We start from the raw sequence: 12813 nt of genomic DNA, 5'->3' as shown, positions 1-12813 counted from the left end.
TTTTTTTTTTTGAAGCCGGAAGTGGAATGCGTTGTCTTATAAAAATAAGAGTTAATTCCATAACAACCAATGACGGTGTGAACTTCGTGGAACAAAGTGGTGGTTTATATAAAGTTTTAGCCGAATTTTCTCCTTCAACAACTCAAATGTGAAAATACACAACGTTCATGGTTAATTCATCCGCATTAAACCAATAAAAAGCTGATTAATTCATTCGTTCATTTCGGAATCAGCACCAGTCACAGCGGGAGGTCGCGCAGCTACAGAGCTCTGCTGCCCCCGTGCGGACAAAACTAAAACTACCTGCTGTTTTTTTAATGAAATGTTGAGATTTCTGAGATGATTCAACTAAAAAAAGAGCACAATTTACATTAAACACAAACACAATAATACCGTAAATACGCCAATACCTTATTTAATTCAAACGACTAAAAAGCAAAGCTGGGAGCATGTTGGCATCACAGGTGATGAAAGAGAGATGTGGGATTTTATTCTTGTTTTTTTCTCCACCTGCAGTAGAATCAGCAGATAAAAAATTGAGAAAGTTTAAAGAAATGAGGTCTGAACGGCCTCAAAGCTGCGGTGGCGCCTGGTGACCAGCGGGGGGCGCTGTGAGCGAGGGCAGCGTGGCTTGATCAACACGCGTCAGTCAAACACCATGACCTTTGACCTGTCGGCAGGTCGATCCCGAACACGAAAAGGCTTCTGTTACGGCTGATTTAATGTAGAAGAGATTGAAGACAAATTTACATCACAATTTTATACAAAAGGATGAGTTTGTTTTTATAATCCCAAATGTTAAAAAATATGCTTCTCATTCAAGACATTTTCTGTTAAATTAAACAGAAACAGAATAACGAAATAAACACAGGAAACAGGAGAGAGAGAGAGAGAGAGAGAGAGAGAGTGTGTGTGTGTGTGTGTGTGTGTGTGTGTGCGTGCGTGTGCGTGTGTGTGTGTGTGTGCGTGTGCGTGAGTGTGTTCCCACACCATTCAAACAGTTCATCATATCTATTGATTGAAGCATTGAAGGTTTTCAGCCTCTTGTCATCATTTTCACATCACATTCTTTCTTCTGACCCCCCCTACACACACACACACATACACACACACACACACACACACATATACACACACACACACACACACCACACACACACACACACACACACAAGCTTTATGACAGGAGCGTCGACGGTTTTTGTCAAAGCTTCAAAGATGAAGCAAAACTGATAAAATAAGAGCTTCTGTAAACGAGGGTGATGTCAGTGATGATGATGATGATGGCGATGATGATGATGATGATGGCGATGATGATGATGATGATGATGATGGAGGGAGGGAATTAGTTTTCGATCAGCTGCAGTGCCAGGTCACCGGGTCACGTCCCACCTCTGTCTCTGGGAGACTGATCAATACCAACATCACACACACTATTAGCAGCTCTCTGACAATTATCACGTCTCCTCCTCCCTCCTCGTCTCCTCGTCTCCTCGTCTCCTCCTCCCTCCTCCTCCCTCCTCTTCTTCCTTTCAGGCAACTTTTGCTCCACTTTGGGGAGTTCTTTCACTTTCTTTTGCAGCAGAGGGAAGATAAAATAAGTTCACTGTTTTATATCTTAGAGCAACATAAAAGCAGCAACACGGAAGCAGCAACATGGAAGCAGCAACATGGAAGCAGCAACATGGTAGTAGCAACATGGTAGTAGCAACATGGAAGCAGCAACATGGAAGCAGCAACATGGAAGCAGCAACATGGAAGCAGCAACATGGAAGTAGCAACATGGAAGCAGCAACACGGAAGCAGCAACACGGAAGCAGCAACACGGAAGCAACAACACGGAAGCAGCAACACGGAAGCAGCAACACGGAAGCAGCAACATAAAAGCAGCAACATGGAAGCAGCAACAGGCAGAAACGGAGCAGGAACGGAGCAGGAACGGGGCAGGAATGGGGCACCTGAGAGGTCCTGAACCCTCCCAGAGAGACATCACAGGGTTCTGGTCCTGTTGGAGTCTGGGAGGACGGGTGGCTTTGGTCAGGGCCCGAGTAACCAGTTTAACAAAAGGAAACCAGTTTCTCTCGTGCGTGCGTGTGTGTGTGTGTGTGTGTGTGTGTGTGTGTGTGTGTGTGTGTGTGTGTGTGTGTGTGTGTGTGTGTGTGTGTGTGTGTGCGCGTGTGTGTGTGTGTGTGTGTGTTAAAGAGTAGCAGATGCTCTCATTTTCACCTTCAAAGCTGTGAACATATTATTATAATATCTTTGGTTCAACTTTCATGGTTTATTTTTAAACACAGGACTTTTTCACACACGCACGCACACACACACACACACACACACACACATCAGTCATTTATTTCTTGGTTCACTGTTTCTGTCTCGTCTCTCGTTTCACTAATGTGTTGAGACGATTAATGAAAAACTTTGTTTGCAGCTGTCACGTGTGTGTGTGTGTGAAGCTCAACACAGACACCACGAATACAAACAACACAGCAATAACACACACATTTCATAGCCATTAATAACCACAGTATAGTGTGTGTGTGTGTGTGTGTGTGTGTGTGTGTGTGTGTGTGTGACCTCAATAATTCCAAGCAGAGTTTCCGACGTGTTTACATGAAACCGGAATAAAACCTGGATAAATGATGATCCAAATAAAAGTGATCTCGGGACCAGGATCAAGCTGCATGACCACCAGCGACCTTCTGCCCCCCCTTGTGCACCACCTCCACGCGGTGCGCTGACCCGGGTTCCCTCTCCAGTGTTGCAGAATCGGAACGCCGACTCCTCCAGAACCTCCTGCTCCGACCTGGCTGAAACGATGGCGGCGGGTTTGACCGAACTCTGGGAGAACCAGAGAACCTCCTTGGATCTCCTGCTAACGTTGCTAGCATAGCATCAGCAGAGAGGAGCGCTTGTTTGACGCTAACCTTTAGAACTAGAAGAACTATTTCTACAGCCGGAACCACAAATACAGGTAATAGTGAGGCAGGATACGTGTTATTACTGCGCGTTGATACACTACATTAACGTAGATAAATGAGCACAATTAAAACCAAAAACACAAACCTGTAACGCCATAATAACACGGGCGTATTTTAATGTTCTGACGCCTTAAAATAGACGCGATGGGGACTGTGGAGGAGTCGTGATGCGCTCGGCGGCACAAATTGATGGCGTGTCAGCGGCGGCGGGTCGCGCAGTCGATGTCATCTTCTGAAATCGGAGGACTAATTACAAAGTTGGACGCCAACTTTTATTGGCTGTCTGGAGTCTGATGACACACCTGAGGAGAAAATTGGCAGTTGCAGGAGGCGCGGGGACAAAGGGTCCAATAGGAGACTGGTTCTGGACTCGGTTTACGGTCCGTTGGTTCTGAACTCGTCAACAACACTCGTGGATCGTAACAAAACCCTCAGATCTGGATTTATCAGAACCAGACCCGGGTTGGTGCTTCTTTAACTTTTCACCTTGTCGCTCTTTCAGTTCACACACACACACGTGCGATTAACGCAGCGCACGTGTCAGCGCACGTGTCAGCGCACGCGTCAGCGCGCACACACGGAATTAATTTACAGCACATGAACACATGACACACGTTTCTGCTCCAGCTCACACGCGACGGAGAATAACACAAAGGCGCGTTCATGCCAGGATGAACACGCGTGTTGTTCTATCATTGTGAGGACATCTGCTGATGGAGGCCCGGCTCCAGCTCCTGGACCCTGGACCCTGGACCCCCACACACACCTCCGGGGGCCTCAGGACCATTGGACTGTGGCCCGTCTGCAGACACGGGGGTCCTGAAATGACCCAGACGGGCGGCTGAGACGTGTTACGTCAAAAGAGGGCCTGCCGACAACTTCCTGTGGATGGGAGGAGGACAGAGAAAAGGGGCCCATCACCTGAGGTCACCTGACCGACTCAGGTGATGGGACAGGAAGTGGAGAACGTCCAGCAGAACCTGTTGACTCAGAGGCAACAGTTGCTGCGGTTAATGAGAAGTTTTGTCCGTCTTCAGTTGTGGCTGATTATTATTTAACACCTTCTGACAAACACCTGCAGGTTTAAGTGTACCTGCGTGTGTGCGTGTGTGTGTGTGTGTGTGTGTGTGTGTGTTGTGTGTGTGTGTGTGTGTGTGACCTCTTTTGTGTCTTTAATGAGCCAAAAATTGTTATCATCAAAAATGTTTGTCTGCCTCACACATTTCTAATGAACAGCTGCTCGATATCTAAAAGTGCCCCCCCCCACCCCCACCCCCTAACCACCACACACACACACACACACACACACACACACACACACTCTCATTACTGGCGTCCACATTAACAAACTGGATCCATGGAGCTTCTCATCCATCCAGGTTGGATTCATCCCTTAAAGAGTCACTGACCAGTTTACTGGAAACCTGGATGAGATGGAGACGCTCTGGTGGTGGTCACCTCTGGTGGTGCGTCACCTCTGGTGGAGGTCACCTCTGGTGGTGGTCACCTCTGGTGGAGGTCACCTCTGGTGGCGGGTCACCTCTGGTGATGGTCACCTCTGGTGGTGCGTCACCTCTGGTGGTGGTCACCTCTGGTGGTGGTCACCTCTGGTGATGGTCACCTCTGGTGATGGTCACCTCTGGTGGTGGTCACCTCTGGTGGGGTCACCTCTGGTGGAGGTCACCTCTGGTGGCGGGTCACCTCTGGTGATGGTCACCTCTGGTGATGGTCACCTCTGGTGGTGGTCACCTCTGGTGGTGGTCACCTCTGGTGGAGGTCACCTCTGGTGGCGGGTCACCTCTGGTGGCGGGTCACCTCTGGTGGTGCGTCACCTCTGGTGGCGCGTCACCTCTGGTGGCGCGTCACCTCTGGTGGTGGTCACCTCTGGTGGTGGTCACCTCTGGTGGTGCGTCACCTCTGGTGGTGCGTCACCTCTGGCGGTGGTCACCTCTGGTGGTGCGTCACCTCTGGCGGTGGTCACCTCTGGCGGTGGTCACCTCTGGTGGTGGTCACCTCTGGCAGCATCAGTCACCTGTGTAAATACGCCACCACGTGTGGCTGGAGCCAGTCGTGGCCACTCGTGCCGGCTTCCTTCAGGAGCCTGAAGAGACGCTGAAGCAGAAACACCGTTACAGGTTTGACAGTGAATTATTTTGCCACTCAACTAATTGAGCCCTAATTAGCCTAAAATAAATGCGTAATGAAGTGCACAATGCTGCAGCCGCCTGACGCCTCCCCTCGTCCCACTGTGACCTCGTTAAAGAGCCATAAGTGAGTGACAGACAGGAAGTCTGCTCACAAAGGTGTCACCCTCTCACCTTTCCCCCGTTTCAATTAACAACATGGTCCCCACACGTTCACCAGCATCTCAGCTGCTCTTTCCCAGCACGCCCAGTTCAGGTGTGAAGCTGTTCACCAGCATCCAACCATGACATCCAACCATGACATCCACCACGACATCCAACCATGACAGCAGACATCCAACATGACAGCGGACATCCAACCATGACAACAGACATCAACCATGACAGCAGACATCCAACCATGACAGCAGACATCCAACATGACAGCCGACATCCAACCATGACAGCAGACATCCAACCATGACATCCAACCACGACATCCAACATGACAGCAGACATCCAACCATGACAGCCGCCACCCAATCATGACAGCCGACATCCAACCATGACATCCAACCATGACATCCAACCATGACATCCAACCACGACATCCAACCATGACAGCCGACATCCAACCATGACAGCAGACATCCAACATGACAGCAGACATCCAACCATGACATCCAACCATGACAACAGACATCAACCATGACAGCAGACATCCAACCATGACAGCAGACATCCAACCATGACAGCAGACATCCAACCATGACAGCCGACATCCAATCATGACAGCCGACATTACAGCTGACATCCAACCATGACAGCCACCATCCAATCATGACACCCGACATGACAGCAGACATCCAACCATGACAGCTGACATTCAACCATGACAGCAACATCCAACCATGACAGTGAATCCAAACCATGACAGCCGACATCCAACCATGACAGCTGACATCCAACCATGACATCCAACCATGACAGCCGACATCCAACCATGACATCCAACCATGACATTCAACCATGACAGCAACATCCAACCATGACAGCGACATCCAACCATGACAGTGACATCCAACCATGACAGCCGACATGGAGGAGAGGAGAGGAGGGAGAGGAGAGGAGAGGAGAGGAGCAGAAATAGGATGTTATGTATCTACAAACCCTAATAATTAGACGACCCTCTAATGATCACATAAATGTTACCTGGGCCGACTGCAGCCTCAGTTTTCTACTTCTCCTCCATCTCTGCTGTGACTCAGTGGATTTTGTTCAGGTCCGAGGCGTCACCTGTCTCACCTGTCTCACTGTCTCACCTGTCTCACCTGCAGCTGCTCGGGTTAATTGGATGTGCAGCGTTCAAGAGCAGCACAGTTCTGTCTCGTCTCGCCTGTCTCACCATTGTCCCGTTTTCCTGTTTTTGCTGCTCCCAGTTCACTGCCGCTCAGATCGTCCTTGCTCGCCTGCACGTCGCCCACCTGTTGCTGCTTTATGTTTTATTGAAAATCAATGTCAACATCAACAGTAGTTACGGCTGACATGTCACTTTTGAAATGAACGCCGTCAGTGACAAAAGTATTAGAACTTATCACGACTCTTTAATCTCTGCTGACAAATTGGACACCATTTTATTATCAGTTTAAATACATTTCTTATACACATCTCATTATCAAAAACAAAGAAAAAAACTCATGTGTAAATACTACTAAATATAAAGATGATTCTTTGTATGGTTTGAACTTATTTAGTCACCAACAGTGAGCCCCCACCCGCAAAACAATATTTTACAGAATTTTTTACAGAAATCTGTGGAAAATATCGGATTTCATTTTTGAGAATACAAAAATTTAAAAATCAAGTTAAAGAAAATATACCGTATACTCGTCCGCCGGAATGTTTTTCAGGCGGAACGAAAGCCCGTTTGAAGGGGACTCGTAACACGGTTGAACAGCATGTCCGCTGGTGGGAGACAGGAAACGTCTTAAGGTACATTAAAATCTCATCATAAACAGCATGATTAATGTTTTTGTTATTCTAATGCCTTCCGAGCTTCTTAAAGTTTCAAGTTTCAGCGATTTTTTAAGTATCTGTAGTTGTGATTTTGATTCGTACCGGATCCGTTGGATGCTTCTAATTACGTGCGTATCACTCAGTCAGTAAATAGCTGATCAAACTGCAGAACCTGCGTGTGTCTTTTATGTTAATTTGTATGAGGTGATGGTGTTCCATTGAGGATCCTGTTTGATTCCAGAATATTCCAGGAAGGTTTGTGTTCGTGGACCTGGATGTGTGTTCAGGGATGGGTGAGACCGAGCACACGGACCTGTACAGAGTCCTCGGAGCTACTTCCGGTGACTCGGTGCAGCACATCAAACACAAGTACCAGCAGCTGGCTTTACAGGTGAACACACACGTGTCTGCGTGCTCACCTGAGCCACGACGGTGGGAGGTGCAACCCAAAAGTGTCCTGTGAGACGTGACCCATGTGCGTGTTTGTATTCAGTACCACCCGGATCGGTTCAGAGGGGACACCCCTGAAGAAGCGGACGCTGCTCTGAAGAAGTTTCTGGAAATAGATGCAGCCTGGAGGATCTTAAAGGACCAGGCAAGCAGGAGGCAGTATGACCTGAAGCTCAGAGGTAGGCCACAAGGACAGAGCGGGACCGGTCCATTTCTAGGGCCCGTTTAGCTGAACGGGTGTTTTCGGTCTTTTTTTGTCCCAAATCGGACAGAAATGAACTGTTCTGTGGACATGTAGCTCAGCATGGTTGATGGTTCTGAAGGATCCACGTGCCAAACGTGGAAGAAGATTGACAGTTCAATCTTTTCCCTTGAAGCTGTCAGAAAGATCCGAATGGACTAATTAACCGGTTCAGTTCTCAATGGTCATGAAGGGCGAGTCAACTGTAAGGTTTTAAGAGTCTTCAGATCCGTTAGATGATGATTTAAGTGGGACTCAACTTTTGGAAATGCTGATGGTTGCAGCAGCTCCAGAAGGGTCCGGTCACGGTTCCCCTGTTTGGACCGTTCTGATGACAGTGATTGTTCTCCAGCGCAGGAGCTGACGCAGGATTGGCCAGTAGATCGGACCGTCGGTCTGGAGGACATGAGCTGGGATGAAGGTAGCGGCTCCTCAGCACTCACGCTTCACCTCTTCCCATTAACTTCTGCAGAATCATCGTGTTTTTCCAGACAACGGTGCGTTTGCACACAGCTGCCGCTGTGGAGGAGCCTTCAGCATGTCGGAGGAGGAGATGAAGATGGCCCACGAGGAGGAGGAGGAGGAGGCGGAGGGGGGGGGGCAGGGAGGGATGGTGGTCTGCTGTGACACGTGTTCCCTCAGTGTGTTTGTCACAACACAGAAAAAGCCTCCCGTCTCCTAACGATAAGGGATCTGTCACCATCGGGAAGAACCCTGAAGAACATGGTAACCAACAGCCGGGGGGGGCTGAAACGAGGAAGGGTCCTGGAATCATTGTCACCAGAATCGGGTGGAAAAGGGGGATTGTTGCGAGGAAACGTGCCGCCGGCGCAGCTGCTGCTGCTCCCTGGAGACGGGAGGTTTTGCGCAGGCGGGACGAAGGGCAGCCGTGCACTCTGGGGTCCTGCTTACGTGTCTGGACCTGCCTCCTCGCTGCTCCGGGGTTACCTGATGCTCATCAAGCAGACGGCGCACAAAAAAAAGCAACTTTACCAGATTGGCCTAAAGAGGCCTGGGCGGAGCGGCGCGCCGCTTTGACCTTTGACCTTGACTGAACGGGGGTTCCTGCTTCTGCTGCTCTGTGATGAGAAGAAAATAAATATTTTTTGCCATTTATTCTTGTTTTCTTGCGTCGATTCACGAAGAACCAGCAGAAAATGGAAACGACACAAAGACCTCAGACAAAATAAATAGAAATATAGATCGTCAGAAGCAAATTAGCGACTCCTTTTAAGCCAGTCGGCTCTTTTATTAGCGGTATGAAGAACCTCCGTACGTATCCTGTGTCTCCGTCCTGTGTTGGCGAGCCGCGGCTGCGGGAGTGGCTGGAGGTCCTGACCCCCCCATCACCCGCCTGCCCCCCCAGCCCCGTCCCTCTAAACGACAGAGCTAATCTGGCCTGTGTGGGGCTGCGCGGCACAAAGAGATGAAAGCTGCTAACGACTCTGCTCCGGCTGCAAAGGTCACGCAATCTCCCCGCGACAATCATCTCCCTCCATTAGCGTCCGTGCGTCTGTCCGGCCCCCCGCCACCGAGAGGAGCTGTAGAAGAATGTCTGTGTTTGACGGGTTGATGTCGGCTGTTTTATTGGAGCCCATCTGACGGTCAGATGGGGGTGGGGGGGGGGCGGCGTTCGCCCGAGTGACAGCTGATGTACAAATGAAGGGTTGGTAGAACAAAGTGAGACACGGGCAGACGGCCGCACGGTTACGGCGCTTTAGACGGGTTTCTCCCCCCCCCCCCCCCCCCCCCCGTCCTCACCCTGTCAAATTTACCACCCTGCTAATTCAATCAACACCTGATTAGAAGAGGAACCGTCCTCGTTAGACAGCAGCAGCGTTGGGGGCGGGGTCTGCACCACCCTCATTGTCTCTGACTGGCGTGATGGAGTCATTTCTATCAGTCTCCAGTGAGCCACGGCGTCACGGGTCGTGGACCGGGAGGACCAGGTCCTGGCTGCAGCGACCGCCCTCGCTACGAGTGTGTGTCAGGGTAAAATATCACCTCTGGTGAACAGAACACACATGCGGATGTGGCAGATGGGGTCGAACAGGTTAGGTTGCTAAGCTAATGCTAGCCACGCCTCACCTTAGCCCAAGAAATAAGTCGCGTATCAGCCAGAACCAGCAGGGATCCGAAGGTGGCCCTCAAATGACCTGGACGACCAGCACCTGCTTCACCTCTGACCCCGGGATCGACCACCAGGGAGCAGGAGGAGGACCTCACGCCTTGAGTGGTCCAGACCCATGGAGCCGGATCGTGGTTTATGCGTGGAGGCCTCAGCAGGTTCACAGACACCATCCAGCTCTGGAGGTGCCTGTGTAGCAGGAGGACTTCTATTCATGTGAGGACCTGGGTGTGTGAGCGCACCACAGGTGACCTTGACGAGCCAGGAAGTGAAGCATTATTGTTTAAGGCCTGCTTAATCAAAGCCTTTCTCCCTCTGCGTCGCCAGTAATTGGCCTCCGTTCAGGTCCTCAGAGACCCGCAGAGCTCATCAAGTCGTTAGCATGCTGTTAGCTTGTTGTTAACATTTCATCTGATGAGCGACGAGAAAACCCGTCAGTCCACCATTTAAACCAGTGTGTGTGGGTGTGTGTGGGTGTGGGTGTGTGTGTGTGTGTGTGTGTGTGTCTCCCACATTTGGCTCTGACAAAACAGGACGCCAAGAAGTTCCCATGGCTCTGGTTCTGATCAGCCATTTGTGCCCTGACTCCGGTGGGGCTGGTGGGCCGGGGTATCTGGGGGGGTGCGGCCCCCTGAATAGATGAGGAGGGAGCGGAGAGCGAGTGCGTCCTGGATGGTGCTAAGCTGCTTCAGTCCAGGTTAAGCGTGAGTAATCTGTGTTGGCTCACAGGGCCCTAACAGGTCCGGGGTCCCCACTCCTTACCCCCGGCCCTCTGTGCTTAATCTGCCCCTCCCCACCTGCCCCCTGCCCCGGCCCCCTGCCACCACCACCCCCAGCACCATTGTTTCCATTTAACAGCTTCACAAGCTGCACGGATGAGTTCCAAGTTACTTTTATTTTCATTTTTATTAACATTTTTGACCCCAGGTTGATCAAAAACAATTTTATTCTATTTTAAGAGGTCGATTTTTTTCCCACTGAACCTGAACAACAGCAACAAATTAAAGCCTAAAATTTCCTTTTTGCAATTTTTGACCAATATTCTTTCATTTACATCCACCAAATGCTGGAGTAGAGATCAAAGCCGGGGGCGTGGCCTGTGGGCAGAATTAGGCTTTCATTTTTAATGAGACTTTAATAAAGGCTTGAAATAAATTCAAGTGTACTTAAAATAAAATCCAAATGTTTAGAACTCTTATTACTAATGAACAACGTCAAGAGGGAAATTTTCTCGTGCTGGAGGTTAAATTATGCAGTTTCAGTCTGGAGGACGGGGGGGAGGACGGGGGGGGCATCGCTGGGTCCATCACAGCTCCTCTGTGTGGCCCCACGTCAGCGTTAGAGGGGGACGAATGTGGGACAAACGTGGGACAAACGTGGGACGAATGTGGGACAGTCCACAGGTTCACACCCACAGATGTGCTGGAAGAAACATCTGCAAATGAGACCAGAATCCTGAATCTCTGGCAGGAACTTTAGCTGGACACACACACACACACACACACCACACACACACACACACACGCCTCAGAACCTTCTACGGTAGCTTTGACTCATGCTTCAGATGCTGTTTCAAACAGGCATGAAAAACGTTGAGGTGGTAAATTCACCTGTAGAACTGATGGTTTTATTTCTGGACCGAGTCAACAACCGAGTCAACAACCGGGTCAATGACAGAGTCAACGACCAAGTCAACAACCAAGTCAACGACCGAGTCAACGACCGAGTCAACGACCGAGTCAACAACCAAGTCAACGACCGGGTCAATGACAGAGTCAACGACCGAGTCAACAACTGAGTCAATGACAGAGTCAACAACCAAGTCAACAACCAAGTCAACAACCGAGTCAACAACCAAGTCAACGACCAAGTCAATGACCGGATCAATGACCGAGTCAACAACCAAGTCAACAACCAAGTCAACGACCGAGTCAACACAAACGTTGCTTTATAAGGTTTATTCTTTTATTATAATTTATAGAACCCAATAACCTTTTCAGCTGCTGCCAGTGCAGCCAGACATGGCGGATTCACACCTGAGCAGGTAAAAAACCACAATATCGCACAAACATAATATATTTTGTGATTAATTTCACACCAATGATACGTGTCAGGTTGACGCTGGCATCAAAGTCTGAGTTGAGGACAGGAGCCGCTGCGCCCGGTCACCCGCGGTTCCTACGGCCATCCGGTACCTGGCGAGCCCGGTTCTGCCCTGCCTAGCCTGGTCCACCCCTCTGGGTTTGGTTGACTTTGTCAGCGAGTCTCGTTGAGGCGTCAGCCGGTCCGGAGGGCTGTTCCAGGAGAGACCGCTTCCCAGTGCGGGTGCTGGTCTGATCGCTGGAATATAAAGTCTTTCTTTTTCCGGTCTGGACCATTAGTCCTGACAGGATAATCGTCGTCTGCTAGACCTCTGTCTGTAGCCTGGCGATGCCACGGGAGGGAACTGTTATGACATGCCTGTTGTCATGGAAACCATGTGGTGGGAGTGGCTGTCAGAAACCATTTCTACTCCCAGAGAGGAATACACACAGTTGTTTTCCTGCCCTCCCAATGTGTGTGTGTGTGTGTGTGTGTGTGTGTGTGTGTGTGTGTGTGTGTGTGTGTGTGTGTGTGTGTGTGTGTGGCAGGCTGAAACACAGCTCGGCCTCCCGGGGTCTATTTGTGAGCTCAGGTCCCCAGAGGTCTGCAGGAAAACAACTGTACTCACCGGCTAAATGATGACAAACACTATGAGCGTGTGTGTGTGTGTGTGTGTGTGTGTGTGTGGTGTGTGTGTGTGTGTGTGTGTGTTGTGTGTGTGTGTGTGTGTGTGTGTGTGTGTGTGTGTGTGGCAGGCTGAAACACAGCTCGGCCTCCCGGGGTCTATTTGTG

The 12813-nt window shown here is 50.0% G+C and overlaps 1 protein-coding gene across 3 annotated transcripts; it reads left to right on the top strand.

Moving 5' to 3' along the window:
• The first annotated feature begins 6975 nt into the window (after nt 1-6975).
• On the top strand, nt 6976-8927 carry dnajc24 (DnaJ (Hsp40) homolog, subfamily C, member 24). 3 transcript variants are annotated; one of them, XM_057052821.1, is made up of 5 exons: nt 6976-7096; nt 7362-7511; nt 7614-7749; nt 8164-8232; nt 8303-8927. In XM_057052821.1, the coding sequence occupies exons 2-5, from the start codon at nt 7410-7412 to the stop codon at nt 8491-8493; spliced, it is 498 nt and encodes a 165-aa protein (XP_056908801.1). In that variant the 5' UTR covers nt 6976-7096; nt 7362-7409; the 3' UTR covers nt 8494-8927. The 3 variants fall into 3 exon arrangements, with proteins under 3 accessions (XP_056908801.1, XP_056908802.1, XP_056908800.1); XM_057052822.1 differs by having other exon boundaries at nt 8284-8584; XM_057052820.1 differs by having other exon boundaries at nt 8164-8584.
• Nucleotides 8928-12813: the final 3886 nt, after the last annotated feature.

The sequence above is a fragment of the Takifugu flavidus genome, chromosome 13, assembly GCF_003711565.1.
Source record: "Takifugu flavidus isolate HTHZ2018 chromosome 13, ASM371156v2, whole genome shotgun sequence".
In the NCBI taxonomy this organism is placed as follows: domain Eukaryota; kingdom Metazoa; phylum Chordata; class Actinopteri; order Tetraodontiformes; family Tetraodontidae; genus Takifugu; species Takifugu flavidus.
Note: the sequence above shows the minus strand (reverse complement) of the source record. Positions and strands in the feature narration are given on the sequence as shown.